This window comes from Centroberyx affinis, unplaced genomic scaffold, assembly GCF_046629955.1.
Source record: "Centroberyx affinis isolate AG114_WGS23_722 - 3 ecotype Tasmania unplaced genomic scaffold, CSIRO-AGI_Caff_v1 ptg002004l_1, whole genome shotgun sequence".
Classification (NCBI taxonomy): Eukaryota; Metazoa; Chordata; class Actinopteri; order Beryciformes; family Berycidae; genus Centroberyx; species Centroberyx affinis.
In genome coordinates, this window is record NW_027280348.1 from 127061 (window position 1) to 154717 (window position 27657).

The window sequence follows — 27657 nt, forward strand, 5'->3', positions numbered from 1 at the left end:
CGCCAAACTGTGAGCAATGCTGCTGAGGAAAACTGCTGGCCTGAGGTGTTTGGAGAACTCAGGAGTCATTAGGAGGGCTGTACAGTGCAGTCATGGCCTCTCTGAGCAAGCATCCTCCTTGATTCCCTTCCATCTCTCCTGGACGAGGAGAGCGGTCGAGGAGCAGCGTGGGCCGTCCCTCTCCCCCGGGCCTGGCGTGCAGATGGCATGCAGGCGGGCGGGCTGCTGAGCTCAGGGCCCCATGGTCCTCAGGCCCTGCTTCTCCATGATGTTCCACAGCTTGCGCAAGTTGGACTGGGTGATGGTGTCGTCCGGTTTCAGCTGAAGCGCTCGGAGGTAATTGGCCTCCGCCTCTTGCAGCTTCCCGTTGAGGTGGAGGATCGCCCCCAGGTTCATCAAGGCTGCAGGATACTGAAACCAAAAGAGATCTTAAGTCATTTTATGGTGAAATGTTCAAGTACACGTCAGGCTAGCCTAAGGTTTGGTCTGAAACGATGTTGTCTGATCTGTTCGATAATAGCAGAAGCGAGACTGATAGCCTGTTTTTGGGAAGTGAGTCCAATGAGTGCAAGCACAGTAATTCAGACGCATAACAGATAGCAAGACTGAGCTGCTGACATACATAAAGTAACAATTTATTAACTCACCACTAATGGTCTGTTTAGACTGAAGAATTAATTGCATAAAAAATTCAAATTTTACAACATCCGGAGGCCACGACTGAATGTTTGGTGTGATGAATAATGCAAATGATGTCGTATCTACTTTATGTATGAATCCATCTACAATTTGGAGGTATGCATAATTTAACAAGGAAAGCGCTTTGACCGGGAAGATTGCATATCACTGAGCCAAATGCAAAAGCTAATGCAGTACATGTTAATTGGACACTGTTTAAATTTGAAGCTGAGAGTTGGAAAAGTTCAACTCAAAAGAGGGAAACTTTTGACAGATGTTATTTCAGAGAGAAGAAGAGAGGAGAACCCAACATCAATATACCCTTTAGAGTAATGACCTTATTACAAAACCGAGGACAAATGTCAGTGTAGGTGAATTTTAATCCGGAACTCAATGCATAAACCACCAGAATAAAGGGTAATTTTCAGAGACATTTGGAGTAAAACAGTCACTGTAGTCGGGCATCCTTTCATCTTGTGAGGCTATACAGCAGACCTGACGTGGCACGCTATTGGATCTGGCTGGTCAGATCACCCAGACTGCGATCCTGTGTTTGGAGTTCGGTAACCGCGCTCCTCTGCGTGTCCCTGTGTCTTGTCTGGGGCCGCAGATGTCAGAGGGAGCAACCACCGCTTTGAAGTGGGCCTTAGATGAATGTATATCCCTGCTGGTGCCATGAGGCAAACACAGCGCCAGTCCAAGGGGTGAGTCATCAGGACGCAAGTACAGAAAAGTGTCCGGAGCGCAATCACGGTAAGACCACAGGCCAAGGGAGGGGCCACATCTGATCTCCATTTTAGTTTGGAGTGTGGAAAAGATGTCTAATCCTGTAGTGAAGCTACTGTAGCACTGCTTGAAAATATCATAATTTCGGTAACGGGGAAACAGGGAACACTAAAATGAATCTGTCTCAGTAAAAATGGCCAATGATTTGCTTTCCCTCCAGTGTTTGTGACTTTTTCCTATAATTATCACCCCATACATCAATGTCACATGAAATGGCACATGATTATGGCATCTTGACATTTCCGAATGTACCATACCGCAAGCCATAATTTCTTTCTCATGGCCCATTAACTAATCAAGAGTAATTGTCAGGGCACGGCTGTTTGCATGGCAGAATTGTGTTTTTGTATGAACGTTATGAGAACGGTGTGGAAATGCAAACCACTCACAATAACAACAGGACTATAAAGTGGTGAAAAAACAGCAATAGCATATTAAAAGGACCCTAAATGTAAAATGCATGGTTTAGAAAACGTCATACTGCTAAGTACACTGGTGTATTGCAAGAATGCATAGCAGTTACTGAATGTAATGAACACTGTTGACAGAATGAAACTAATAGACTCTAGAATGCATATTAATTCAAGCTTTTTCTCAAGCTGTGAGCAACCCAGTGATATTTTTTGCATCACAACACCGTGGGCCCCTGAAGGCTCACAACAACATGACAGTATTCCAACCCAATCATTTCCCATGAAGGTATTATGGTGAGTGAGAAGTTCATTCTTGGCATTATTGAAGGTTTAACCATCAATACACTGCCAAACCCAGCCACTCTCAAATTGTATGACCATTTATTTGGCTTTATCCACACTGTAGGCTGTGTGCACTGCCCTCCTTTGCTGTAGGTTGCTCCTTGGTCGTCTACACTCATCATCTCCGTGTTTTTCCAGTGTCAAGGTTAGATGAGTGATGCTCCGTGCATGAGAATTTCAATGGGAACAATATGTCCAATAGTGCTGCTTTTCTCATTAAATTGATTAATAAATCAAACAGACTGCAGAATAATCCCATTGTCCCTCAGAGGGAACCCACTCGTTCCCCCTGCACACATAACAAAACACATTCGCTACAGATGCCTGGGCCAAAGTAAAGGCTGGCATGACCAACACTTCCACGCTTGCTCACTGACTCCAAATGTGTTAAAGCGTTTAATTACCAGACAACAATTCATTTGTGACTCGTTTTTAGCGCAGCGTTCTTTGACAACCACAGACTATGCATATCTCTGCATATTGTGCAATGACATGAAAGAGCAATGAATCCCCCAGCAAAAGAAATTAAAAATTGTCTCTTGTGTTTCAATTACTATTCAGGGGTAAAGCCAGGACTCATGACTTACCATGGTCAGGGTAATTCTGAGGTTGTTTGAGTAATAAATTACGCTGTTTGACCTACCCATTGAAGGTCAAACCACAAAATAAGGCTCTGGGACCAATTTGCAAGTTTAAGATTTTTTTTACTACTCAGAAAAATGGTAGCCAAAATTTAACTGTTTCTACATAAGGCCATAGCTGAATGTGACAGGAGGGGGCCACACATATACTGTATCCACAATGGTTAGGTGATACTGTATATTATATTATAGAATAATGTGCTATGTATTATTGCTCCTCTGTGGAGTCAGAGAGGTTCCTACTGTACACGGTGTGAGGTGTAATTCTCCCCAAACTCACCCATGGAAATGCTCAAACAGACTGTTTCTAAGAGGTCAAGATGGATGGAGTCACTCTGAAACCACTTAGAAAACTGGAATAGAGTGAGTGGTAGCAGTCAAACATAACACCCCGCTTGCCATGAGGAGAAAAAAACAGAAGACTACATCCACTCACATCTGTGGATTTGGATGATGGCAAATGTATACAGAAATGTTTCACTGACAAGTCATGCTTCTTGGATTTTCACTCTTTAGCTTACAGCAATACAGTGATTTTTTAAATTTCTCAGTGAATGCCAAGTTTTCCTACTACCAATGCCATAGGTTGTAGAGGGTGACCAATGTAGAGTAAGCATTTGATAGGATTTAGCTGCAGAGGGAAAAACATGTCTATGTGGCATAGAGTAGGCTTTATGCATACAGAATGGTGGTGAATGTGTGTAAACACATTTCTGGGAAGACATTTAGCAAAACTGTCTTGAAGAGAGAAATTGAAAACATCTGTCCGGCTGCTGAAGAGACAAATCAAGGTTGAAAGTCCAGGAGAAGCAGACCTTTGGCTAAACACAAAGAAACCAAACATATTGCTACTCAAAGCTCTCTCACATCCTCCAGAATAGATACTGCAATTTCACAGGAGAGGGAGGGAGTGAACATATACAGTGCTGAGCAAAGAGTCCTATAGGTAGGAATTCAACTGACTCCTGGTTTTCCTCTCAGTGCAGCTGCAGCAAAGCTTCAAAAGATCTCTCTCTCCGCCCATGCAGACCTCTTCCTTCCCTCGGTTTGCTTTCCTTCCTCTACTCTCCCCTGCAAGCTCCCACCTTTCCTCACCCAAGCCTTTCTCCCCCTGCCTCACAAAGCTAAGACTTTCTCGATTTATACCCCTAACCCTGCAGCCTTCCAGCTTCCATTTCCCCTCACTACTCATCTTTCCCCTGCAACACTTGATGCCCCTGCAACACCCTGCAAAACGCTCCTTTGTCAAGAGCTTTCCTTTTTTTTTCCCTCTTCCCTGCTACTCTGCCTCCCTACCTTTCCCAAACCTGGCATGTAGCGGTAGAGGCACAGCCAGATGTGGAGTATATCAGCCTGGCCTGAAAAGGAACATATGCTATAAAAACCATGAGAGTCAAATGTGCAAGCTAGGTTGGAGAATGACCTGACAGTAAGTATAGATAATGACAGAAGATAGACATTTAGGTAAAGCATATCTAATGAGAATGACACTTTCATGGTACAGATGCCATAGGTTGTAGAGAGTGACCAATGCAGAACGAGCATCCGATAGGCTTTAGCTCCTCGATAGGGGGAGTGGGAAGAGTAAGGGACCAAATCCCCTGAATGGAGGCAATTGTCCTCTCTTACTCAGAATGAGCAGACATGTGTGCTTAATATAAAACACCAGTACTGTTGGAGAGTGAGGAGTCAAGCTGCAGCAAGGCATGAAATGACAAATGAAGACGGACAGAGTACACGGCTTAAGTCAAGTCGCATCGGGAAGAACAAAGGGTAACGCTAAAGAAGATGGATGAAGATCCTAAATTGTAATTGTGCCTCGGCTGTGAGCAATACAAATGGCATGGGAGGCGTCCAAACAAAAGTGACCATGTAGGGGTGTAAAAGTGCCTCCGTGTTTGGACGTGGACATCAAATGCATGTTTATATAATTGCGGGTGCCAAGAAGCAGTCATGTGAAAACGATGATGATCTGGCCGTGAAATGGACATGTGGGGAACGCAAACATCCTCAGTATGTATTTTATAGAGGTGAATTCCCATCCGAAAATCAGCCGGCGTCTTTTGCCAAACACAGCGCAATTGCACCTCTCAGAACAATATGCTTGATTATGCTCATGTTTAAGATTCCCAAGCTACCTTTTATGCTCCTGTAAACTCTTCCACAAACAGAGAATCAAGTGAGCAGTGTCTGTTCAGATCAAATTAAGATCATTCTCACAGCAGGAAGACGGGTTTCTACTACCAGTGCAACCGAAATTATGGAAACAAGTCCCACAATTCACCTTGAACTCTCTGGTTCCCTTACATTATTTATGTATTCCTTTGAACTGGGACAGTGAAAACTATGATGCTCTTACTGTACATGAGGGTTTGATTAAAAGTTACGACGACGCAATACTTTGGTGAAAGTAGAACACTACATTTACACTGAGAACATGTCAAAGAAACAAAGGGGAGAGGAGCTCAATTTCCCACGGTCGCTGTGGAAATTTTTAATTTTATCCCTTTGTTATGCTCGAGTTTGTGTTTGAGATTGTTTGTATATATTATACCAGAGTTTGTATGTTCGCAGAACCAAACTTTATTGTCTGTGTAACACTGTCCAGATACATGCTGGTCATTAATCCTGGAGTGATTTCTTCTAATCAAGACACAGGAACAAACAGGGCAAACCGCATGCCAAACATATTTTACTCCCAACCCCAGTCCTCACTTAAACAACTACACTGCTCACTGTCAGGGCTCTCAAGTACTGAACCCATTCATTTTCAAGACGCCAAAGCCCATGACTAAGTGTTATTATCATTATTCTTTTCAATCTACCCACCCTAAAAAATTGCCCTGGCCTCTCCTTTGAAGTTGCTGATGGATGCTGCACAAACAAACCTCTGAGCTTGGTAAAAAACCTAAATATTTCTGTGAGCTCCACTGACAATGAGGGCCATTGTGAGAAAACAGACAGGACAGAAAGCCACCCAGACTGTGACTGCATAGTGCCCATAAGGGTAAATAATATCAGGGGAAAATAAGGTAGATGCGGTAGTACTCACATTGGGTCTCAGGCTTGCTGCTTGTCCGTAATACTTCTCGGCTGCTTCATTTAGACTGGCTTGTCTGCAAAGGGAAAACACAGAGAGGCAACCATTACTCATCTTTATTGCTCCCGACTTTAGATGAGGCCTTGAACCGTGTGTGTTTACTGCTGCTCAGGGGTCACTGAGAAAATAACAGGAGGGAATGGCACTGAGGGATGGGGAGAGCCAATCCAATAGCCTGTCCAGGTCTTTCATTCGATAACATCTCAGGCTGAGTAGTGCACGGCGAATACTTTCTGTTTTAATTGAATCCCGAGGTCACGGCATTTGACTTATCGGGCGCTTGAAGAGAACTCATTGACAAATGCTCAGAAATACTCTCTGTGTTTGCATTTCTGTATACAGAGGGGAGATTGTGCTTGAGATTGATATGGCAGAGACTGAAATATTGAAGGTGTGCAAACAGTATGGAAACAGGAAATCATTTAATCATATTATACAGGGCAGCCGTGTGGATGGCACAGATACACCAAAACATGTTGTATAAGACATTGCCAGGAAAAGGGATTTTGGACAGATGGCTTGCCGGCATGGGTCCCTGGAAACCAGAAGTATTTAGTGCCTGTGGTCATAAAACCTGCAGTCAACATAGGAATGTTTTCCATTATGTTTCTCATCTTCGTTCATAATCCACTGCCCTGCCTCCATTACTGTTGTACCTGAACCTGTGACTTTGCCTTTTCTCCCTTTGGCCCATAAAGCATTTCCGTTTATTAATACTCTGGTAAATCAGAAATCACCTTTATGGCCTGCAGCTGCATGCATTTCACTGATGGTAACAATTGTCTCATTGCAAACAATTTAACTTTGACAAAGTCAAGGACAGAGTCAACGCCGGCTGGCTGTGGAGGCCCTCAGTCGTAATGATCAAAGGGGCCGAGGCCGTTGGAACCACAGTTTCATTTAGGTTGTCTCAGCCTATTAAGGGATCATCATCCATATGGTTCCACATACAGGGCAAAGCTTTCATTTTAGGATAACCAGGTCAGTGGCCTAAGTACACACACACTATATATGTAGTGGTTTGCATGACATTGGCATATAGGGACATATCTTTTAATATGATTCCTGAATTTATGTAATATTTATTCCCATGTAACAGCATGATTAATCTTTACTAGCTTGCATTTCGTCCCTGGAAACATGTTAAAACATTCAAATTGAGTCTCATTTCACATGTAAAATGGCTTGTACAGAAATAGTGACTTTTAAGTCAACACAGGGCTGAGTAGCGGGCCTAAAAATAGACATACAAAACCAATTACTACCAAGAAATGACACTTGATACTGTTGTAACCCACACCAGCAATGGCTGGTCAAGAGACATGTGTCTTTACCCAGGGATTCACAGGAATTGGGATGAGAATTAGAGTCGGAGAGGAGGAAACATAATTTTAAACTTCACTGATTTCTCTGACATGCTATACTTACACGCTTTACATACATAGAACATATCAAATCTTTGTTTACTTTTTTGATACCACAGAATTTTTCCAGCAGTCCTTTCTGAAGAAGTTTTTTACATTCCAAAAGCGATCCAAACACAGAGCCGAGTTCCTGAATTTGTCCTGAGATTACAAATATAGGTTTCATTTCCAACCATAACCATAACAGTATATTTGTTTGCCAGAATAATATTTAGAAGGCGCAATCTTCTGGAAAAAATGCAGAAATCTAATTCTATAATGTCATTATCACATTTCTAAACGCTTTATCAGAAGAGAACTGGAGAGCCGCCACACCATGACCAACAGAGAAGCAGGACCTCCTAGGACTGTCTGACTGTGGGTAGTGGGAGTGCAGGAGACCAGCGCCAAGTACATAAACCACCGCCTGGGTTTTAAACACAAGCCCTCAGAGAAACAGCTGGAAGGAGGAGTGTGAGACTACAAGAGTAGAGGGAGGAAGAGACAGAGAGCATGATTGAATGAAAACAACTCATTGGAGAAAAGATGCTTGACCATATTTCAAATCAGCAACCCAACCGCTGGTCTCCCTACCCTGACATCTTGCGCTGTGAGGATGGTTTATTAACCCCACAACAGACACGCAGATGCGCAAATCACAACACTGACAGTATTGCTTAAGCCTGACAGTGTTAAAGAGATGCTAATGGCTTGATGAACAAATTGCATTTTCAACAACAGCGAGATATTTGTGCTTTAAGTGCAGCTGTCCCATCTGTCTCCAGAAAATAATCACGTCGTTTTAGTCTAACATTCTCTCAGTCAGAGCGGTGACGTATACATAAACATCGCTCTTCAGGGTAATTGTAGGATACAGCTACTGAAACGCACTACCAGTTTGTCTTTATGCCTGTTACCATTATAAAGTTATTGTTTCGTAGCATTTTACAGTCTGTTGATAGCAGAGACAGCCAACTATGTAAAAGTTGATATACCTAACATTATGACAGGCTAGTAATATATATAGTATGTTTTTAGATCCAAAAACACATTGGGTGGTTTGGATAGGAATCAGCAGAGGTATGAATGTTTACCCTGCTTGTGTCTTTTTTAGTGTTTTTTTGTTCCCCAGCTGTCTGTGAGTATCTATCGATTGCCTGTTATGGTGACACAGCACACATTTCCAGCGGGATTTGACACATTAAAAGGGAAGTGGTAGCACATTCCCCATGGGCCTCGCCACTCAGCCAGCCTTCCCCATCCTGCCTCCACCTCGCAGAGCAGACCCGGTTTGAAATGTGGTTCCTCGGTGGTGGAATGAGTTACCAAACTCCATTCAATCCGCAGAGTCAGTCTCAATCTTTAAGAAAAGGCTAAAGACCCAGCTCTTTAGTGAACACCTTCTCACCTGATGGACCAAAAGAAAAAAAAAAAAAAACCTCTTTATCTGCCTCTATGCACTCTATGCACTGCCTCGTAACACCTATGTCCTGTTGGACCAGAACTTGGCTTTATGGCACTTACTCTCATTGTTCTCTCATGACTAGAACCTTGCTTGTGTTGTATTAAAATCTCATATACGTTGCTTTGGATAAAAGCGTTTGTCAAATGGGAAATTGTAAATTGTAAATGCCGTGCCGATTGCTTAAAGAAGGCAGGAGGAAACGGATAGCGAGGAAGCGAAATTGTCAAAAAAAAACAAGGGCCCAAGAGGGCAATAAAAGACGTTTGCACATCTGAGAGCCTCTGCCTCTTCTTTTAATCTCTCCCCTCCCCCCTTCTGTGTAGATTCACTCGCGTCCCCACCAACCGAGGGCCTTTCCACGTCGGCTTCCAAGACAAACACATAAAGAACATGAGCTGTGGAGGAGTGGGACCCCATGCCAAGAAGGCGGAGAGAAGTTCAGCCCGAGCCTCTCTTTAGCTGCCAGGGGTCCGGACCCTGGAAGAGGCTCCCGATAGCGAAGGCTGTCGGTGGTGAACATGCTGCCTGATCGGACTGGCGAGGCAGGGCCTATGCATAAAGCAGCTGGGGACAAATCTGACATACAACTGTGTAGCACTGATATACTCTTTGGTAAAGCCAGCAGCAAAAGTACAGCACCACTGCTAGGCTCCAATGATTCAAGGCATGCATTAATGGTCTTAGAGGTAATCATTTCCCCTCAGCAGGCAGCTGTAATTTTAATACAGAAAACCCTGAGTTAACCATGATGAGTTTAAACAAGGAAATCTCTACACTGGGCAATATAATTTTGTTGGCACCGATTTTTTTTTTTTTGAGTCTGCGAGGCAGCATACTGTAAGTTGGCACATGGCTCTATTTACAAATTTCCACTCATGGCTTATGTTCAGAAACACAACAGCTTGCGGGCTCCAGAAGCTTTCTTACTCAGACTCATCAGCTGAACCTTGCTCTGATTTGGAGGCAGACTTTCAAGTACGGGCCAGGAACATCAGAGAGAGAGAGAGCGAGAGAGAGTGAGAGAGAGAGAGAGAGAGAGGGAGAGAGAGAGAGAACATACAAAGATACATAGCTGCACAGCGCGCTAAGACAAACCAGCAGCTCTCCGGCTGGCATTGCAGCAAGAGGAGAGGATTACAAAGCACAGCCAAGTAAATCACACTGGCTGAGGAGTAGTGTAAGCCCCTGGATAAACCGTACAGACAGTAGACCTCCCTCTCTCTCATACACAACCTCCTTTCTGCTCAGCCATGGAAAACTGCGGCCCACCCATCTCATCTACAAAGAATAAAACACATACGCACGTTTGCTGTGCCTTTGTGCAGGTGCTGGGGCTATTAAATCCATCAAATATGTATAAAAAAAAAGGAGCAGTTCTGAATCATTCCAAGCAAACACTCACCTGAGCATGTGGGCTGCGCTGAAGACCACATCAAACTCCCCGCCGTCGAGGCGCGCGGCTTTCTCTGCCATCTCCGCCGCTTCCAGCAGCCGTGACTCTTCCAACAAAAACTGACCTGGCGGGGCGGGAAGAGAACGGCACTGCGCTGTTATAAAACGCTAAGGTATCCCTACAGAGGCACAGAGGGATACACGGTCTGGAAGTGTTGCCTTTGGCCCAGGTAGACAGACAGACAGCCTCGTCTGCCCTAATAATGAATGATGCTGAAACACTAGATATGAGCGCGCACATACCATCGCTCTCTGGCCATCTCTCAGAGCCATTTGTTCAGATTAACCCGATCTTGATGGGACCGTTTCTCCAAGATGAAAATGGTTCCTGCGGGAGGGTTTGTGTCTTATTATGGGTGCGGCTGCTTTCCGCGGTTGACCTTTGCAGACCCGCCTAACGAGACGGGACTGTGGAACCCTGACAAGGCCGTGAACCTAGGGTGGACCCCTTGGTAAGGGCCAGGTTTAGAGAGGAATTAATACCCTGTTGACTTTGGTTAGCTCCACTACTGTATCAAGATCCCAAACCACCGAGTGAACCTAAGCATATTTTCCTTAATAACTGCGGATGAAATGGAAGCCTTTTGCTATAGGCCCTAGGTGAGGGAGAGACTAAAGCAGAGACTTCAAACCAAGTCTGGTTTCCATAGAACTGTGTGAAGAATACCTCCAGGTTACAAACACATCTGTAGCTACGGAAGGGGAGAGGTTTGTGATGCATTAAAGCAATTCCTTCAATTATAAAGGAAAGACACCCCCCCACACACATTAATAAAATTGTTTGATCTATGTCATTGCCCTTTTACTAGCAGTTGCTCTCAAACGGGAATTTCAGCCGGAAATGTTTTACACAGATGGTCTGTGTACAAGCACAGGAATACTATAACTCCATGAAACTGTTCATCATGTAACAGCAGGGCTTTCAGGGGAATATTGGTAATTATAAGTTCTAGTTCTGAACACAGCACTATGCCAGTACCAGGAGATTGGGTAATATGAATAGCTAGAGAATGCACTTCACACATCTGCTCTACAAATCCACTAATGTGAATATCCAACACACATTTGCATATTCTATGTATATGCTGTCGTGCTCCACTGATAATATGTGAATCTAAACTGCAACCTTCTGGAAATCTGTCAACGGTCAACAAAGCGAGAATTCTTTCCAGCCAATAGAATCTCTGTGTTAGCATGATGAGGATGCTGTATCTTTAATCTTCAATACATATATCTATTGTATGGCTATCTATCCTATTCTTTGCTTCTGCAATGACCCAATTTCCACTTGAGGATCAATGCAGTTCATCTCACGCTTAACCCAGTAGTTCTCAACCTTTTAAGTGACAGGCGTACTTCAACGAGAAGCTAGAATCTGCAATTAACCAAGTTATTGATTGCTTTAAATGTCACATACAGGCTGGTGCAATTATCCAATGAGCCATACAAAGAGCTGAATTGTTGATCAAATTCGGGCTGAGGCAAGACAAAGGCTAAAACATTAGTTCATCATAAAATGCTGTTTCAGAATGACAAGGTTTTAGAAGAAGGTTTTTCTAAGGGAATTAAATAATTGAACTTGGCAGCTAATCAAAACTCATTCTTACTATCACAGTAATTAAATCCTTATCTAAAGTCATGTATGAGTCACGGAAATTACGTGAAGACGAGAGAGGCGCTGAAACTGTCACGTTCCCTGTTTCCATCTCTGTGTCAATGAGAACAATATGAGGAAATTGCGGTTCGTCTTCCCCTCACGCTATCCTCCAGCAGCCACGTACCGCTCTACACCTCGCCTGATCGGAGGAAGGGATGACGAAGGGGGTCAGCCAACACTGTTGTCATAACAACCTGAGCTGGTGTATACGTTTCTTTGTGTGTGCGTGTCAAATCACCGGACACGCTATTTGAAGGGGTTAGAATAAAGTCATGACGCATTCAAGTGAAATTCTAATAACACAAATCGATACTTACCATAATGCATGTAGCAGTTGCCTTTGGTGGGATCGAGCTGGATGGCCTTCAGGAAGTACCTCTCTGCTTCTGTTTTCTGCCCCTGGGACAGAAGAACGAAACACATCGTCTTTATTGTTTCAAAGGCGCTTCAAAGCTGTTCAGTGCAAAAATACCACACTCGGCTCGACGCCGGCCAAAATACCTCTGCGTGTACCTAATGACGCTCTCCAAGCCACAGACCTAATGTAACATTAAATCTTAATAAATAGACATGAAACACATGCGCCGCTCGTGTTATTCTTTCAAATTCATGTGTCATCCTGTCAAAGTACACAGTGTCATGCTTGGCACGGCCGACTAGACGGGGCAAGGGCTCATTCATTACACACTTATATCTGTACAAATAACACTCCCAGAGCAGAACCGCAGATTGCCGGCGTGTGTGGCCTGACCACTATGAAACAGGACAGAGAGCGGTGGAGAGAAATGGAGATGGTGGAAAGGAGAGAGTGAGGAAAGAAAAGAGAGAGAAAGAGAAAGGTGAGCATGTTCATGTGTCTACAGGCGCGTTTTGGCGTTCACACAGGCTTACACAAGTACAGAAAAGAAAGACAGATGCACCCTGGGAGTGTCAGGGTGAGCGTAGCATGATGAGGAGAAGCAACACTGAAGCCCAACGGACCTCAAGAGCTCCCAGAAGTCCCAGAGGCTGCAGCGCTTGACCAATCACAGCTCACACAGAACCGAGCAGCTGGCCAATAGCAGTGCCAGCTGGGACCTGAACACATCCCTGCTCTCAGCTGGGCATCAGATGCCGTCTGATTCACGGTTAACAATGTGCACTCCTCTATACAAGCTGATGTTTTAGCATGAATAGTGAAACGATTAGTTTGTGTTTCACTCTAAAAGATAATGCCTTGGCATGAATAATGCATATTATTAACAGAGAAGTGGACGTGGAGTCAAACCAAGTCTATAAAGGCTTGTGATAAAATGCCAATGCATTCAAATATGGAGGGAAGAAGGATTTATGAAATATGATATAAGCCAGTATAAATAATGTCTATGAACTCAGTATGAAATACAGTGAACACAATTATTTCAATTTCAGTCATTGAACGATGGGCTCACATCCAATCAGCACAATCTATCATTAATGACTGTATACTTTAGCCAGCATATACATTTTCAGTGAACTTTAGATTCAATAACTAAATAATTTCCTAATGTAAATATTTGAGTGCGGTTTCCCTTGATGCAGAAGAAAATCAAGCCTGTGCTAAGTATATATTTAATAGAGCCGACGGTGTCCAAGCAGCTATCGTGGTTCCAGTCTGAAAAGCAGCGTTTCTGTGTATTTTCATACTCTAATTCACAGATGGAGCAACGTGTACATTTGTGGAGCAGCTGGTTTTGTAATAACATAGGCCTATTTCTATTTACTAAATGTCAGCCAAGAGTTTTCACACACTGAAATGAGCTGCAGTTGTGAGTGGATGGATGATTTGGATTATGACACATCTGAGAGTATTCACAGAGAACGTGGACAGGCTATAGACCAGTGTTGGGCTCATTACTCAAAAAGTAATATGTTACTCATTACCTGTCACTCATCTCATGAATAATGTTATTACTATATTTATTAATCCCTGGGAGAAGTACTTTTTTAAACTACTTGTTATATTACTTTTCTGTTATACCCCTGAAATTGGCAACTGCATCCTCTCATACTTTAAAAATTCAGAATAACTCAATTGCCTGGCCGGTGTGCTTCTCCGTGAATAATCAGGGAAACCAAACAGCGTTTATGTCCAATGTTCTTGTCATCCTTTTGCTTCATGAAATCAAGAGAGTGGGAATACTTCCACCCAAAAAGAATACACTTTTCTACCATTTCTCATCTAAGCTGGATAATTCAACTTCAATCTGACATTTAGAGGCGACAATAACAAAAGTAATGACAAATTTTTTGGTTGGTAACTAACATTATTGAAATTGAAACAGTAATTAAACACTACTAGCGGGAAAGGTAATAATATGACCCAACACTGGTTCAGATAGTTAGATATCCTGATATCCTTTGAATACATGTTCTACCTTATCAGGGTTTGAAATCCTAATAATGTGCAGACTGCTGAATCAGATTCAGCCTTGTGTTGGGATTACTAATGATCATAAAGGCTTATTAGATTTTCCTCTGTCAAGGATTTTTAGGAATGGAACCGCATTGCAGTGGTGAAAATAGCGGATTGTATGCAGCCCAGGTTCTTTCTTGCAAGAGTGGAACATCATATAGAGAAAAAAAAACAAAAAAGAAAACAACACGAAAAACATTCTTAGAGCTGCATAATAACTATGTGACATGGGTGCTGGTGGAAGGCCTGTCACTCAAAAGCGACGCACAAAGACGAGGATCAATGGAAGCCACCGCTTGCTTCCTCGCTGTCACTCCATTTCCACATCTCCTGATATGATAACGCTCCCCCCCCTTTGTCTAGCTGAAAACACCACGGAGGCCGTTTGCTCGGTGAGGGGTGGGAAAATCCAAAAGGGTTATGAAACGTCAATAAAGAAATGTCAACCCCCCCACCTTCCCACCTCCCCACCCCCTCGTCAACTATACCCACTTCTCATTCTAGTCAGCCTTGTCGTGCGGATGCAATATCCTGCTTTCACACATCCCGAGCTTATTGCCGGTGCGCGCCTCACCCCCCCCCCAAAAAAAAAACCTCCTGATAACATCGGACGCACCGCAGATGTAGCTCCGTAGCTCTGCGGAACGCCCAGGGCGATTACGAACCTGCGAGCCTGCATATTAGCAAGGGAAATGACAAGTGAATGACTGAATCCGATACTGCAAGCATCAGAGCCGCTGTGTCCGTCTCTGACCTGCGGTGTGTGTGTAGACGGAGCCCCCGAAAACACATCCTGACCCCCCGGGGTGTCGGCGGAGGTGCAGAGGGGGTCAGCGCGGCAGGGGGATGATACCGATCTCTTCAGCATGCGATTGACTCTCCCTCCCCTCTTCCCCCCACCCCCAACCTCATCCACAAAGTCTCTGCTCTGTCCCCCTCAGCTACCAGACTCCACTGCCCTCCTCTCACCCTTCCCTAACCCTGCTCCCATGCCTTATCTCCCCGTGTATTCAACCCATTCCAAATGCCACGCTCTCATCTCACCCTCCTCTCACCCTTATCCCCCCCCTCCACTCCGCCTCTCCTGCTGCGATCTGAACCCAGGACCCCTGACAGCTTTCGAAGCTTCCTCATCACTCACAGGAGTGCCAGGAGGAGCGGGGAGGTAGTGGGGTGGTGGTGGTGGTGGTGGTGGTGGTGGTGGTGGTGGGGGGGGGGGGGGGGGGGCTGGGGAGCAGGTCAACCTCCTGCACTGGTTTTGATCAAGCTTAAATGCCGTTGTCAGTGGGCATACAGGGAGCTGTGCTGCGACTGAATGAAGCCGCGACAGGAGGAGCATAGATTGTACTAAACTTGTTAAAAAAAACGAGAGCTTTAGAGGACAAAAGTTCTGACTCCTAAGGCTACAAACTTTCTGACACATTTCACAATAAATCCTTTGTGCTTCCATGTTGTTCTCAAGGATAAAGAGGTACTGAGCCTGTCCAAACAACTTCGTCCTCTTCTCTGATGGCATTATTTACACTCAGAGGATCACGGGAGCTCTGAAGCCCTCTTCCATCTATCACGCTCGGAGATCTAGAGGGATTAATCCCTGCAGGTTCAAACTCTACTTTCCCCCCCTGAATCAATAACACTTTCTTAAATAAAATGAGTTTCTCTTCATGGCCCGCTGAGCTTTTCCCGTGTCCACTTTATCAAGTCCGAACAGTCTTTTCTAAAGGATTGTGTTGTTCCCCCTAGAGTGTACTTGCTGACACAATTTGGTTTCAGAGAATTCTTTGTGTCTAGGGGCTTTTGTTCAGAAACCAAATCTTGTCGGTTTAACAAGGGACTTTTGTCTGAGGTGTCAGCTGAGCTTTTCTTTAACCTGACCATCACTCTTTCACTACAGATGGGTAAAACAATCTAGCATGGTGCTGAGGCTTAATTCAGTATAGACACACACAATGAAGATCTACAACCATAAGACTTCACTTCACTGAGGGTATGTAGTGGTAGACACACATGAGAAAGACACTACTTCAGTTTGTGGATGAGTAAATGAAGGACTATATTTCGGATTCGGGACGTAATGTCAAACTTTTGCCCATTAAAATTCCACCATCAATTCCATCAATCGTGATACACACCAACTCATGATCTGGGAAAGACCCTATAAATGAAAAGGACTTGAAAAGGACTCTGTTGCCATAATGGAAATGAGACGGGACGTGTGCAGGAAGGGTCGGGTCGTTTTGAGGAGCTCCAGATCCCACCTTGGGGTTTTTGAACACATTTATGTCCCGTCATTAGGGTCCAGGCTCTGGGAGAGAGAGAGAGAGAGAGGCGTTGTCTGAAGAGAAGAGAGGAAACACCACCACCCTTCTTTCGACCTCCTCAGGAACCCTTCGTCTCATCTGTGTAACTCTGTTCAGTCTCTGTTCAGCCCTAACCCTCCCCCCCCCCTCATCCCCTCCCTCAGCTATATTCCAGAAACTGCTATCCGGTTTGGATCTGTATGACCACATGACCGCCTCTTCGTGAACTCTTGGACCCTACGAACTGCCTCTGCCCCGGAGACCCTTCCACTCCTCGCAGTCCCCTGGCCTATATATGCACAGACGGCCCTTTCTCTGCTCATTCAAACGCAGGTCATCCATGAGACCCTGCAAAGATATCATCACAGTCGACCTAGACAACGTGGGACAGATGCAGATTGGACTAGAAAAAGGACAGACATTGGCTTCTCTACAGCGTTCAGGGCCTATCTATCTATTTCACAGAGAATCTTTGTTGCCATGCCAATTCCCTAGTATCTGTTTTGCCGTTGTCGATTATGGGACGTCAATACGAAGGGCCCGTTATGGTAGTCGTTAAGACCTAGACCAGGGATTTGGTAACAGATTCTAAAGACCACGAAGGGGAGCTGTGACATCGGTTTCAATTAGAAAGCACTATTCCCGTGGGAGGATAGGAGCACCTTGAGAAACTCAATGTGATCACCCTCGCTCTCTTTCTTCTCTCTCTAGAGTACGCGCACACCTACACACTCTCTCCCTCCTCTCTCTCTCACACAGACATACACGCTATTGATTAACTGTAGAGACTTCAGCAGAACATTTAAACTATCAGTAAAGAGCCGGAGAGAGCTGATGAGACGCCCGAAGAGATAAAAGAGCGGGGAGTGAAAAGAGAGTGAAAAGGTTGGAGAGAGAAGACAGGTGAGGAATGTGAAGTGGTTGAGGGAAAAGTTAGACAAAGGGAGCTCAGAAGCGTAGGAAGAGGAGAAGGACAAAAAAAAAAGTCTTACTGTCATGGCCAGGAGTTTGCCGTAGGTGAGGTGTGCAGGAATGTGGTCGGGCTTGGCTCTCAGGGATTCGCGGTACCAGTGTTCGGCTTCAGCCAGCTTGTTCAGCCTCATGTAGGCCTCTCCTGTGGGAGGAAGGCGAGGGTCGAGTCAGGGGTCAGGAGGTCAAAGGTTAAGAACCCACACGTCTTCCTATTGTTCTGCGGAGGATTTCAGTGACGGGGGGTGGCGGTCTCAGAGAGAGGCCAGACTTCGCTCCGGTGGGGCTTGAAACTCGACCCCAAACCCCATTTTGTTTATTTGTTAAAGAGATTTGTAATGTCAGGCACTGAACTAAGAGAATGCAATGGTTCATATTTGTTTTAAAGTTCCGAATTCATGCAGCTGAAGTGTCTGGAGAACAAAACTTATGGATTACATTCAATGTCTTTCATGTGCAGTATTGCAAAAAAAAGCCTTTAATACCAAGTCAATGATGAACATAGAAAAATAATCATTCTAGATGTTTGGATTTTCTTAAGAATTGGAATAAGTTGAGTTCAATGGAAGGCCTGAAGCAGCATAGGAGAATTTAAGTGAACCTATGACAGATGACTGCCAGTCTTGCCTCGAGTTATGATATGCAGCTAATGACAGAAGAATCAACACTTTCCCTCACTCTCGCTGATCTTTCAGACATCATCCGATACCTCCCCCCTCCCCCTCCGCCCGCTAACACAACCTCTGTCTGCTCACACCTGAAAAAACAGTGACCTCTCTCTCACAGCCCTCCCTTACACTTGGATTATTGTAAAGAATTTGACAACATAGGCTGGTAATTGGGCACAACACAGCCAAAACAACATTTGAACTGTATTTTATGGAAGAGAAAACAGAGGGACTAAACATGTGACAGGTGTTAACGTTTCACATGAACTTGTAACATGGTTTATATTTCACTCCACACCCAAGTCTAGTGGATTTCCAAATGACCGGACATGGTGTTTAGACTAGAGTAGACTGAAACTTTAATTCTCCAGGGATTAGGACTAATCATTTCCCTGATAAGAAACTATGATAAACAATAGGTGACCGGCGACTAATCATCACTCAGTGACCTCTGCAGTGATCTGAAAACACTCTCGTCTTTCACTATGAATGACTAGTAATGCTGTGCAATGATACCTCTGAATAAATGGCACACAGGCATGTAAAGGGCATCAAATTTAAGAAGTGACTTCCTTTTTTCGCTAATAACACGGCTCAAGACTTAAGCCTTTTTCCCTGAGATGTAAAGCAATATCGATGCCACGATAAAAGTCGGAGAGAATATGTTTTCAAGATGTTATACGTCGGTACGGCCTTGTGTTTCAGATTAAAGTATTTGAAATCCATGATATTCTCGTTACAGAATCAAAGAATCTTAAAACATTTCCTTGTCAACAGCTAACAAAAAGTAGAGCCAGCAGAAAGGATTAGAGGACAATATCATGATCTCCATGTGTGCGCAACAGCTGTAATGTAGTAGGTTATGATCTAGCTTTTTTTCAGATATTGCCTGTCACTTTTTGAAGAGTTTCATTCTAAAGTGAGATATTCACCATTTGGAAAAAAAACGTGACACCAACGACTGATAGCAGTGGATCAAAACAAATTCTTTTCGTTCTTTTTCAAGGATAGAGGGTAACTAAGGTCCTTGCTTAACAAAACAATAATGCTTTTACAGATTATCTGTATTTTCTAGGGAGACTGTACAATGAACTTCAGGCAATGAGGTAATGACTCTTTTCCAAAATGGATATACTGTACAGGATATTTTTTAGAAACGACCTCTCTATTTGCTGATGGGGTTAAAGCCTGCCCAGCGCTTCCCTCGCCAGACCTCTGTATGAGATTAGCAAAAACATCAACGTGCAATTAGAAGTGACATTGAATCCAAGGAGCTGAAAACCGGCTCTGGGAGCGGAACATTCCAAGGCCCACCAGAGAGTGTTGGAGCGAGACCAGCGGGGCGCAGATTACCACCCAGGTCTGCCCCTGATGAAAGGTTCTGCTCCTTGGCGTCTGACAAACAGCACGAGTGCGGCACAATGAGCTGGGTTGGGAAACAGATAGGAGCAGGTGTGCCAAATGTGCAAATCAGTTCAGTGAAGAAACAACGCTCAGTTGCAGAAATCACAGATCTCTGGCTCAGCACCTCCGTTCCAGATCCTGTGCTGCTCCTTAACGGTGATAGGAGCTTTCGTCAACATTTTGACATAATCTCAGTGCCTCTGTCAAACTGCATTTGCCTACACACTAGTGAATCTGTGGCATCAGGAAGCCTGGAATACAGTCTCCCCAGGTTTAAAGTGTGTGTGTGTGTGGGTACGAGTGTGTGAGACAGAGAGAGAGAGAGAGAGAGAGAGAGAGAGAGAGAGAGAGAGAGAGAGAGAGAGAGAAGAGAGAAGAGAGAGAGAGAGAGAGAGAGAGAGAAAGAAAGAGAGAGAGAGAGAGAGAGAGAGAGAGAGAGAGAGAGAGAGAGAGAGCAGCTATAATGCTATAATGAGCGTCAAAGCAAGGCACTGGAGAAGTCTGGCATGTTGTGTGACAAGTATCAGTGAGTGTGAACTGGGGATCACTTGAAATGGATATTATTATTTTTTTCAAAATCAAAAGTCAAAACTCAGCCTGCAGGTCTGCAGGTGCTTTCTCACAGCTGTAATGTGAGGAGTGGGGCTGCTCTTGTGGCGGAAAGCAAATTAACTTTGTTAACACGCTATTGGAAAGCTTAGTGTCTGGGGCGAAACAGCTTGAACAGCTACCACATAACCTGACTGCAGATGATTTCCATGCGTTTTTGCAGAAAAGAAAAATATAGCTCTATGTTTATAATGAATTATGAAAACAGAGCACCTTTGAAAACCAACTGCCCCAGGCACGATCTCCCATAGCAACCCTAATTTGCAAAGACAAATTTTTTGTGCTTATTAAAAGCTCAGTTCAGCTAAGGGCCTGGCATATCCAGAAAAATTCTTTGTAAGTTTGAAAGGACTCGAGTACAGCAAAGTAAGGCAGAGATGCGTGATGTTCAGCAGAAAATAAAATGGTCGCAAACGCACCGAACCCTCTCCACAAATAACCTCTTGCCCTCTGTTCCATTATCGGTTATTTCTTCTGCACTAAAAAAAACAACCACTTTCTTTGTGAGTAGTCTTGAAAACAGCACTTACCCATCATGTTGTAGAGGCTCTGCGGTGCAAATTGTCTTGGCATTTTCTGTATTGCTTCTTTATACACGGAGAGGGCCTCCTATGAGTGAGGAAAAAAACACAAGGGGTGGAGGGAGGGGGAGTAGGTCGCATTAGAGAGCGGAGAGAAACCACACCAGAGAAAGTGGTGCTGGGGTAACTATAGTCATTCCTCCCCTGCAGCCTGGACCTTGACACTGTGAATACACAGCGTGGAATTGGGGGTCACTGGGAGGGTGGTTCATACAGAGCCGGGCAGAAAGGGTCTATCCTCAGTGTCACGGCTATTAAGGAAACTAGAGCAGTGTCACATATTGACTCTATAGTATAAAAGGTCCGGCGATTCACCTCGGAGTCCGCTCAGAGTTTAAATGGTACACGGAGCTGGAACTCCCTTCGTTTTGGAGCGAACGCTGTGATTGGACGTGGGAGGAAGTGGGACCGCTCTCTTTCGCCGGCAATCTATAAAAGCCTTTATTGAATCTGCGGTACTGCTGCTTCGTTCTTGATTGAATCAGCAGCATCAGCGCTCGAGTACAATATAAATGTGCGGCATTGGAAAACCAGTTGATCTTAGACAATAGCGTAGGTCTTTAGGGGCGGGAAAGAGAATGAATATGTCAGAGGCAGCCTGCGGCTTATCTGTGCAAAGCACTGTGTCCCCCGTGACAGAGGCAATTTCGGAAGCCATCCGTATAAAACCCTGCGTTTGCTCTGTGTCCCCCGAAGCCTCGTTGGGCCCCTGCTCTCATTTCACTTCACGTCACGTTAGCATTTTCCAATGTATATGTAAAATACCACCACTGGAGCTGCTTTGATTAGTTAATGAATGGTGTGGCAATGGCTGTGTGTGAGAGAGAGTGCGAGTTGAGTGAGTGTGTGCCACCACTTCAGCAACCAAAAAACAAAAACAAAACAATATATTTCACATATACATATGGCCTAAAATACATTTCACACCTCCAAACATATACAATGTTTGTTGTAGATATGTTTCAAAATATCTAAATATTGGGAAAAAAAAGTATTTGTGCATGCAGATGACATGCAATTGAAATATTTTATATTCTGAATGGCCAAAATATATTTTGGATACACTTGTAGATATATGTTGTCAACAGCGTGCAGAAAAAAAAAAAAAAAAAATGTCCAGTGTCCAGAATAATTTTGAATGAATGTCATCTATATGTACCAAATAAATTCTTTTGGCCATTTTTTGCCTATTTTGAAACATATCTGTAAAGATTTACTCAAGAACATGTGGATTATATTTTTTTGCAGTTTGGGCCGTTACCTCCTGGTGTCCCTGCTCGTGCAGCAGCTTGCCAAGGTTGTACAGGCAGCTGGTGACGGAGCTCTTGTGGGCGTGGGGGTCCTTCAGGTTCTCATCTGGGATATCGGCACAGGTCAGGAAGGTGCGCTTGGCCTCATCTAGGCGACCCTGATTCATCTGGATGATGCCTGTGTTCAAGTAGGCCGCTGTAAGGGGAACAAGAGAAAACCTAGGGTCATGGCAAGCAATGGCGTTGAAAGAGAGTTACTGAATATGAAATTCACCATTAGGAGGGAACAATGAACCGCTGTTGATCTTGTTCCAACTTTTGGTTGACCTTTGCTAGGATCCTGTGGAATACTTTGGATGCTTGTTAAACTTTTCCCTCAGTGCTGAAAGACAACATCTAATGATCAATATGCAGCTAGAGAGTAATTACACTCTGTGGACCTGTCTTTCTAAACTACTCCCTATCAAGCCTGGCTGTTAGAATAAATTGACTTAATACAGCGGATCAATCTGGAAGGCTCATCCACAGAGTGCTGATAAATATTCAAGAGTCAAAGGGGGGATGGTTGGGATTCTGTGGAATCAAACCGTATCCAACCACCGCCTGAGCCTGCGTCATCATGAAATCTACAAACAAGTCCTCTTCTTCCTTCTTCCTCTTCTTTCCTTGGGATTTGTATCTCAAAAGTTTACATCAACTTTATACCACATCCTCATACCACACAGTCTCACTCTGTACGGGATCGTATTGCATTGCATTGAATGGTTGATATCTAGACTTTTTTTTTTCCCAATGCATGGATCTGCAGCGGGAAGGAAATAGATAAAGAAAACCACAGAGAGACCAGCGGATTTTCTGTGCGCCGTGTGCAGACGGTGTGGAAGGAATCAATAGAGCTTTATCACAAAGCACGATAGCTTCTGCATCTTTAATAAAAATGCACTAGTTTGCGCCAGCTAGCTCTCAACTAGGCAGTGAGTAATGGCACAACCTTGAAAAATGTTTTTAACTGTCACATTCTCATTCTGTCTTTACCATCTCCGCTGTGCAGGGTAATTAATTAACTTTGTTATCAGCTGTAACAGATTGGATAATTGCATGCTGAATGGGAATTTTCTAGTCTAACCGCAATCTCGATTAGGTCTATAATTAATCTGGGGAAGAAAGGAAGAGACATTTAAGATTCTCTGTTTATCTGTCATTGACTGATGGCTGGAACAATGGGGGGCTAATTTATTGCATGATCAGGTAAGACTGTGAGCGATTTATACTAATCAGGGAATGAGACTGCTTAGAGGTGCTAATAAAGCCTTAACATGACACTGTATGGGAGATTTAGCTCAAGGAAAACTACGGTGAATTCTTATGGGAGGGAGAGGAGGGGTGATGAGCGAGACAGAGGGGATGGGAGAGAGACAGCAAAAACATTAAGAGAGAGAGAGAGACAAGTAGATGTGGGGAAAGCGAGTGGGACAAAAAGAAATAAGGGCCATGACCCGAATTCATAATATATGACATCATGCAATTGTTTGATCTGTTGACATGACTGGGCTCGGGGAGCTGCGTTGAATGTTTAATTCAGCTCTACACCCGCTGCCCTCCGCTGCCTCGCCCTCTCCCTTCACAAAACCACAGCCTGTATTCACTGTTGCCTAGACACAGCACAGCCACAACCACAAGAGCTGGAGATTGTCAATAAAAAAAGAGGAGCTGTACTTACAAGCCAGAGTTGGCCGGCTCCCAATGGCCAGCTTATAGTAGTGGAGTGCCTCTGAGAACTTGTTGTTCTCCTGTAGCAGCAAACCGCTGGAGGAGACAAAAAGGAATGAAGATACAGGCAGGTCAGAGCTGAAGACTCAAAAGAGGAGGCGTTGCAAGTTAACAGTCTCCTTCAGAATTAGACGAGGCATAAAAAAAAAGCAGCTGATGAATCCGAGGAGAGAGATTTAGATCTCAGCAGCCACAGGCTTTTGAGTGTGAGAGTGTGTGTGTGAATATTGGCTGTGGCTGCAGTGTTCCCCCTCTGGCTGACACACCATGATTAATAACAAGCCTGTCAGACAGACGGCACTCCGGGGAATACAAGACAAGACGGCACTTCCTCTGTGTGAACGACGCTGATCAATGGACACACACACACACACACACACACACACACACGTGAAAGGAGACATGGTCCGATTGTTTACGCACTCTCCTGAGTCGTAGAGACAGCCGTGTGCGAACTCGTTTCAAAGATATTAAGCATATTAAGCTTTATCGGCACAATTTGACATCAACAGTTCAGCAATAGCAAACGAGATCACATGCATTGGACACTTGGACAAAGTAGAGCCATAATGCAAACAAAATAAGAATGAATGAAAACCCTAATAATATATGAACTCACAGGTTATACAGCATGTCAGCCATGTTCCTGCGGTAATAGAGGGCGTTCCTGTACGCCTGCTCGGCCTCGTCCATCTTGCCCTGGTTCTTCAGGACGTTCCCAAGGTTGCCCCACGCTGACAGGTTAGAGAAGAAAAGAAAACTTGAATAATTCTTGAATAACAATGGTGAAAATCTTGATCTTGTAAATGCATTCTGTTCAGAAAATGAATTAAAGCAGTGGGAGAGGCCAGTATGCAGCAAACAGGCATTTTCTTTTGTTACTCGATGGGTAAAGCCTCTGCACAGCCACACACTGCCATGGGTTAAGTGTTTTTTACCCTCTCAAGAGGATGTTGTCCTGGCTGATGCTGCAGCTGGCGTGGAAAGACACTATGGGTAAAAAGAGCTGACACACCGGGGGAGCTTTGTGCTAAAACCACCACTCATTCATACAGAGTGTGTATGAAAAGGAGACCTCCGCAGCGCTATTGCAGAATTAATGGCATTACTGCTGAATGAATGCAGCAGCAATTGACAGGTGAAATAAGGTTGCTAAGAGCTATTATATGTGGACTGAGGAGTATAAAAATAAATCTGGCAGTCACAACCAAAAAGAAAGAAAAAGAAAACAATGCAGCCAATATAAAATCACAGTGGGAAAATGGTGGAATAATGACATTTCATGGCTAATATCTAGCTGCCAATACCCATTGCTACGTGAAAATAATTTTTTATCGATTTGTCTTTTAGATTTGATATAGAGTGCAGAAACCCGACAATAATGATGACTTAATAGAATTGATTTGACAATAAGATCAACACTAACTGGATATAGACACGTAGGATTAATCATGTAAATATGCATTTATAGCATTGTGCATGAATGCATAAGGCAACACCAGTGTGTGTAAACTTGCCTCTGAGACATGGTTTCTTCCTGCATCTCCAGTGGCTGTATGGACTGGGAAAATAAACTCATGACTCATCTCATGCTTTTGTTGAAATGTGTTTAGAGTGTGAACTTATGCAAAATGCGCCTTCAAGCAATGTATTTATTTAAATGTTGCAAGTCAAAGCATCTGACTCTGAGATCCCAGAAGGATATTCAGTATAAATAAAAACAAACTTCTTTCATTCAATTGCCCATCCAGTTATGCGTCTTTGTTTAGAAATCTAGAAGACATGGGACTGGGGGTAGGACTGGGTGGTGGGGTGGATTGGGAGGATGAGTAGGAGAGATCAGGGGGTTGGGAAAGGGGAGGGCAGTTTTATATTTTGTATATTATATGATGATCTTGTATTATGTATACCAGAACCTTTTGAAAATTCAATAAAGAGATGTTTAAAAAAAAAAAAAAAGAAATCTAGAAGACTTTATCAAAGTGGTTATCTAGTTAAGAATTACTTGGTTCGCCCTGAAATTTCAAACGAGTCAATGAATGCGTCCGTATTTGAGAATGGGTTCAATTCAAGTCTCATATTAGTTACTATGAATGTGAGTCAGGGACGGTGCTGCCGCTCTGGTCGGCTGATCGGCTGCCAGAACAAACAGCTGTCATGCCTCAGCTCCGCTGCAGAATCTGAAAGGGAAATTAGCTAACACAACGTGTCCCGCTGTTGCCTTGCAAGTCCCTGTCCCGCTCTCCTCCTCCGCATCTCTGGAGCACACTACACACTCCAAGCTTTGGACAGGAATCCGGGCTCGATGACCTTGAACTGGAGTGCTTTTGAATATTTTATTCGCTGTTGTCGTTGCCAATCAGAGAGGCGTGCCATGTCAGTAATGGTGCCCTTCTAAGTGAGAGACGGCATCTGGAGTGATTAAATAGAGCATAATGTGCTGGGTTTACAATGGAAGAAGTGTGCTAATGGGTTATGACCCTACTTCAATTATTACAAATTTGCATGTATTGTATTATAATTAAATATTCTCAGGAGGACCAAAGTCTGCCCACTTCTGAGGTCAAATTTACGAAACTTCAAATCCAAAACGCATTTACACCGCTCTGATCTTGCTTCGGGGGCACAGAGTTCAACTTGTGAGCATTTAGGTATTCTGAGGTAGGGTGGGGTGATGAAGTGAAGACATTTTGAAGCAGCTTTACACTGAATTATTCAGTGCTGCAGTAGACTGAAGGAGATGGCACCCGTTATCGGATCCAACACCTTGCCTCAAAGTCTCCTCGCGCTATTCAAGCAGAAAACCAAATATGATGGGGCTAAGAGCTTTTTGTGTGACAGGTGAGCAACTCTGTGTGTGTGTGTGTGTGTGTAGATGTCAGTAGTTGTATCCATGTTCATATACAGTGCCAACGTGAATGACAGCATGTGGCCGCTTTGCGCCTTACCTTTAGCAGGATTGACATAAATCCCTGACTTGTAGAGCATCTCCTCATTCTGCCAGTCCTGATTCCTCAGAACAGTTTTTACACCGAACAGCAGGACCAGCGCTGCGCTGCAGTACACCAACACGGTCCTGGAGGACCTGCGTCGCAGACGGACGTACAGCGACCTCATCCCCACCGTCACCAGCAGGCAGAAGCCCATGCTGGGGATGTACAGTACTCTCTCCGCGATCACAAACCCCACGTAGAAGAACAGGTTGGTGGCAGGGAGGAAAGGAATCGCCAGCAGGCCTAGTGAGAACACCACAACATTTTCAGTGGTGGGCAGTGGAGTCCTCGTCTCGTAGTGCTTTTTGGTACCGTTTTGTGCACTATTAGTGTGAGGCTCTGGGTGGGAGTTGTTTATTTGTTCGTGATCATTGCATTGGTAGCTGTGTCCGTTGCTGTTCCCGTTCCCGTTCCTGCCGTTGGTGAGTTGGTGCGCTTTGCCGTTGGTCTCCTTGCTCTTGGCAGCCTGACGCGTCCGCAGGCCGAACCAAGCCAGCAGCAGCAACCCCAAATAGAAGGCTATCGTATGGAGGTTCCTCCAATCAGCAAGGTCCCTGATCAGAGGCAGGGCGTCCATGGACCAGTCGAAGCTGAGCGTATCGGGGCAGAGGAGGAGCCAGACGTTGACGGCGGGCAGGTAGAAGAAGGTCAGCGCCCTGGTGAGGAGCGAGGGGTGGTCGGCCGCCGGGTTGTCGGAGTTGGAGAAGTTGGGGGGTTTGTTGCCCATCCAGTAGAGGCGGCA

The 27657-nt window shown here is 44.4% G+C and overlaps 1 protein-coding gene across 1 annotated transcript; it reads right to left on the reverse strand.

Annotated features, from left to right (window-relative positions):
- Nucleotides 1-231: 231 nt before the first annotated feature.
- Nucleotides 232-27657, reverse strand: LOC139653934 (protein O-mannosyl-transferase TMTC2-like). Its single transcript, XM_071530946.1, has 10 exons — nucleotides 26871-27657; nucleotides 24542-24656; nucleotides 23873-23958; nucleotides 22164-22348; nucleotides 20852-20930; nucleotides 17664-17785; nucleotides 12255-12336; nucleotides 10231-10345; nucleotides 5913-5976; nucleotides 232-411 (listed from the first exon to the last, which is right to left on the reverse strand). Exons 1-10 carry the CDS (start codon nucleotides 27640-27642, stop codon nucleotides 232-234), a joined length of 1800 nt encoding a protein of 599 aa, XP_071387047.1. The 5' UTR covers nucleotides 27643-27657.

What these genes read in the sequence shown, in the direction of transcription:
- LOC139653934 (XM_071530946.1), bottom strand. Translation starts at nt 27,642, where the DNA reads ATGGGCAACAAACCCCCCAACTTCTCCAACTCCGACAACCCGGCGGCC. An exon ending in TTATGTCAATCCTGCTAAAG is followed by an intron (nt 24,657 to 26,870) that starts GTAAGGCGCAAA and finishes CTAACCTGTCAG; the next exon opens with CGTGGGGCAACCTTGGGAAC. An exon ending in CAGCAAGCCTGAGACCCAAT is followed by an intron (nt 412 to 5,912) that starts GTGAGTACTACC and finishes TTTTGGTTTCAG; the next exon opens with TATCCTGCAGCCTTGATGAA.